The following is a 4,299-nucleotide window of genomic DNA, read 5'->3' as shown; positions in this document are numbered from 1 at the left end:
CTGGCCGGCTCTCCCTCCTCCTGTCCTCATGGCGGCGCTGTGAGGAAAACGCAGAAGGTCCACTATGAGAGTTCACCAATGAAGTTCCGGTTGTCGGCGCACGCTTTCCTTCCGCGGTTTCGTGAAACGAAAAGATTGCGAACGAGTGCTTCGGCGTCCAGAAAATACAGCTAAAATGAGTAAAGCACACCCACCCGAGCTGAAGAAGTAAGTCAATGATCTTTGATAAATAAACGCGCACTGGTTATTTTGTACCTGCTTCTTGTTTCCTGTATAGCAGATCTGGTACATTGTTTGTAATAGCCACAAGCTAACATTAGCTAACATGCCTGTGAAGAAACTGTGACCATGTAACCGATGCTGATGGGTTTCTTTTCCAGGTTCATGGACAAGAAGCTTTCATGTGAGTATGACTCCAAGCACAGATTCAAATGCAGCCGGAATGTTAAAAGTGAATCTGTTCCTGTCTTTCGTTGTTTTTGAGCAACAGCATGAAATATCAAAGTAAAGTTATTGAATAATTTCAGTAATTACGTTTTCATCTGGTACACTTCACAAAGCCTTCTTCGATTACCTCTGCTCCCTGTTTGTTCAGGATCTCATAACAAAGAGCAGACATGTAGTGCAGGCAATACACATGGGGAGGGGGGGAATTTATTTTAATACGCGCAGCGTGTTGTGTTGCTGGGAAGTACTGCTAGAAATGCGATGGTTAGGACAAATGTTGATATATTGTATAACTTGCACAGATCTTATAACCCCTACTGTCTTTCATTGACACTATACTATAATTGTGAGATGTCTTTATGGTCTTAAAAGTTGGAAAATAAGCTTGTTGTAACCCTCGGAATAATAAGTTCATTCCTCACACTGGGTAAGTCAAGTACCTTTCATAGATGTGGACTCAAAAGTTAGGTTATGTGATAGCATAAATATGGATGTCTTATTTTGCTGTATGTAAATATTCGTGGTAGTATGTGGACAATCTAAACTTTGAGTTTAAAGATGGATCAGTCTCAGAAATAAATGAACTGAGCAGTTTGTAAAATTCCTCATAGTGATTTATTTTTTTCTCCTTTCAGTGAAGCTGAATGGAGGCAGACATGTGCAAGGCATCCTGCGGGGGTTCGACCCTTTTATGAACCTGGTGGTGGATGACTGTCTGGAGATGGGCCCCGGAGGACAGCAGAACACAATTGGCATGGTGGTCAGTACCTTTGTCTTTCTTAATTTTCTGTATTGTCACCAAAGGCCATTAACCCATTCCTTCTGTTCATTCTTTAGTTTGTGCATCCAACCAAAGAAAAGTTGTGCGCTTAAGCACAGCACAGCATTGTTATCTTCAAGCAGTCTGCTCTCCTCTTAACTACAGCTTGCTTATTTACGAGAGAGTTCTGGTTATAATGGTGTCAGACTTCATATTTGCCACGGTCTGAACATGCTGCAAAGCACTCCCATTAAGACCCCGATCTTTCTTGATAGCTTTAGCTGTAGTATATTAACAGGATTGCCAATATTCATTTGCACGTGAACCCTTTGCATTTTGGCACACTCTGTTTCAGCAGCAGTACAAATTGAAATCTGCATGATATCATCACAAAATAAAATAAATATTTTGTACCTGATTAAAGCCCTGTTTTTCCATCATATTAGTCATTTCCATCCACCATTTGCTCTTCCTGTCATATGGAGTGCAAAGAGACTTGGTGGAGTCATTTGTATACATTTTGGTTGCATATCATGTGCTACTAGTATTTCGTCCTTTGTAACCTGGTTGTACTTGACGGTTTGGTTTTAGCTCAGCTGGTGGAACAAGTTTTAGGCCCTTATTTCACAGACATTTAGCATGTCCCCGATAACATTAACCATGACCTGAACAACGTCAGATTGTTATGCTTGTTTTATTCTTGAGTGGGAGTAGCATGAACGCAGTTCCTGCGCAATCACAGACTGCCTGCAGAGAGTGTTTGTTGTTGATGGAGTATCACAAATATGTATTACAACCTGTGCATGGGCCACACTTGCATGTGCTGTCGTTGTTCCATCAGCCAGCCTTGGAGAAGTATAAAGTTCTCAGTACAACGAGTTGATCAAATCAAATCACTTTTATTGTCACATCACATGTGCAGGTACATTGGTACAGTACATGTGAGTGAAATTCTTGTGTGCGAGCTTCACAAGCAACAGAGTTGTGCAAAATACAATAATGTAAACAAGCAAAATACAAGAATGGCTACATCTGAAACTAATAAATATATGTACAATATATAATAGTATATGCATTTCTGGATGTGTATACTAAATATTTTTCTACGTGCGTGTGTGTGTGTGTGTGTGTGTATACACATATTTTACAAATTAAATAGAGTAAACAATAAATAAAATATATAAAAATATACAGCGTTGAGACATGTGCAAAACAGTGGCATTAATGTACAGTATGGAGTGCATAATGTTGAAGTTCTAGTAGTGAAGGTGAGGTGTCTATGACGTGTTCAGCAGTCTGATGGCCTGGTGGAAGAAGCTGTCTCTCATTCTGCTGGTACGGGACCGGATGCTGCAGAACCTCCTTCCTGATGGAAGTAGTCTGAACAGTTTATGGCTGGGGTGACTGGAGTCCTTGATGATCCTCCCCGCTTTCCTCAGGCACCGCTTCCTGTAGATGTCTTGGAGGGAGTGAAGTGAAGTGAACAGTGTGTTCAAAAACAACGAAAAGTGTCCACTGCAGTCACTGTCTGTACTTTTCTTTTCATGTTTGTGTCATACCCTTTCCTGCCGAACTCCACAATCGCGCCCTCCCCGTTTCTGGCCCACTTGTCAACCTGTGAGCATTTGAACAACACATATGTCTTCCACATCCAGTGACATGCTGTTGGGACTGTTTGGTGGACTGCACGATAGCACACTTGTGGAATTGTGTTCACATACCATACATTATTAGTTATACCTGCATCTGCTGCTGTTTGCTCCAGGAAATCATTTTCATTCATTTCAAAACCATCCTAACTCGGTTTGAAGCAGGAATTATACCGTCAGCAAGTCCGCTAGGGTATACTCGGGTCCCACTGTTATAAATTTCATCATGAGATGGTTAGGGCAGTTTGTGCCTGCCTGCTTTTTGTGACTGTGTGGACTCTGTGTCTGTGGATGATTTACTTTACACTAAGTACACATTCTCCCCAGGCAATGAACTACAAACAACAGGAATGAGTGCTCAGCTGTTCAGTATAATTTAGGCTTTAAAATGTCAAGAAAAGCTGTTTGCTTTACCTTCTATGAATAAGATACTAAATTCTGTTTAGATTTGGAAAGCTCAGTGCTTTATTTAAAACCTTTAGGACATTTGTCATGATGGTAGTGTGTTTACTCTGTGTGGTGTTGTTTCTCACAGGTCATCAGGGGAAACAGCATCATCATGCTGGAGGCCTTGGAGAGAGTATGAGAGCGGAGGAGGCACCTGAAGAAAATGATCCCTACATTTTGTTTTTTTTGTTTTTTTTTTTTGTTTGTTTGTTTGTTTTTTACATTATTGTCCCTTTCTGGCTCCTCAGTAAGGAGACAAAGCATTTGTATTTGAATTGTGAGATGATAGATACAGTCTTTTTGTTTGGATTTTTGAAATGTGTGATCTTGTGAATAAATCAGTTTTCTTTGTAATTGGTTTTCTGCATTCAGTTTATATCACATTACCACAATACAACAAGTTATTGTTCTGTTACTGTCAACATGTTACTATAGCAACAGGCAGAGGAAGCTGCACACTAAATATGATGATAAGAGTCCAGCTGGACCGATATAAAATACTGTGGAACACCCTTATTTCTTCATATTCTCCCCGCTAAGAGACAGATCTTCTTAGAAATTTTAAGTGATTCTCTGGGCCTTCGGAAGCTAAAAGTTTTTCTTTGGAGATTGGCTGCTGCTGAGCTCATTTATACCTGCCTATTTTCAAAAGAAGGAGAAAACCAAATACATGTTGAATTTAGGTATGCACTTAGTCACTGCCTTTTACAAAAAAGTAATTTATTCCTGCTGCTTCAGAATCTACAAAGATAGCAGCCTGACAGATGTAAAAGAGTGGGGGGTTCACCAATGATGTGATGCCCAAAGAGCTGTTAACTGAATATTTGAGCCAAGATTGTGTCAAGTGTGTGCTTAAAAATTTTTGGGAAAAACAAACAAGTGAAGGATTAAAGGAGTGGCAGGCCTAAAGCGCTACAGCAGCCAAACAGTATCTGAATGTCATGTCCTTAAGAAATAAAAGAAGAATCCAGCAGAGATCTGGCACAGGTCCTTTAC

At 40.3% G+C, this 4,299-nt stretch overlaps 1 protein-coding gene across 1 annotated transcript; it reads left to right on the top strand.

Annotated features, from left to right (window-relative positions):
* On the top strand, nt 1-3,657 carry snrpg (small nuclear ribonucleoprotein polypeptide G). Its single transcript, XM_026155204.2, has 4 exons — nt 1-207; nt 381-403; nt 1,083-1,207; nt 3,392-3,657. Exons 1-4 carry the CDS (start codon nt 176-178, stop codon nt 3,440-3,442), a joined length of 231 nt encoding a protein of 76 aa, XP_026010989.1. The 5' UTR covers nt 1-175; the 3' UTR covers nt 3,443-3,657.
* The last annotated feature ends 642 nt before the right edge of the window (nt 3,658-4,299 follow it).

Source organism: Astatotilapia calliptera, chromosome 20 (genome assembly GCF_964374335.1).
Source record: "Astatotilapia calliptera chromosome 20, fAstCal68.1, whole genome shotgun sequence".
Taxonomy (NCBI): Eukaryota; Metazoa; Chordata; class Actinopteri; order Cichliformes; family Cichlidae; genus Astatotilapia; species Astatotilapia calliptera.
The sequence above is the reverse complement of the archived record's forward strand: the minus strand, read 5'-3'. Positions and strand labels throughout refer to the sequence as shown.

What these genes read in the sequence shown, in the direction of transcription:
- snrpg (XM_026155204.2), top strand. Translation starts at nt 176, where the DNA reads ATGAGTAAAGCACACCCACCCGAGCTGAAGAA. An exon ending in CACCCACCCGAGCTGAAGAA is followed by an intron (nt 208 to 380) that starts GTAAGTCAATGA and finishes TTTCTTTTCCAG; the next exon opens with GTTCATGGACAAGAAGCTTT. An exon ending in AGAACACAATTGGCATGGTG is followed by an intron (nt 1,208 to 3,391) that starts GTCAGTACCTTT and finishes TGTTTCTCACAG; the next exon opens with GTCATCAGGGGAAACAGCAT.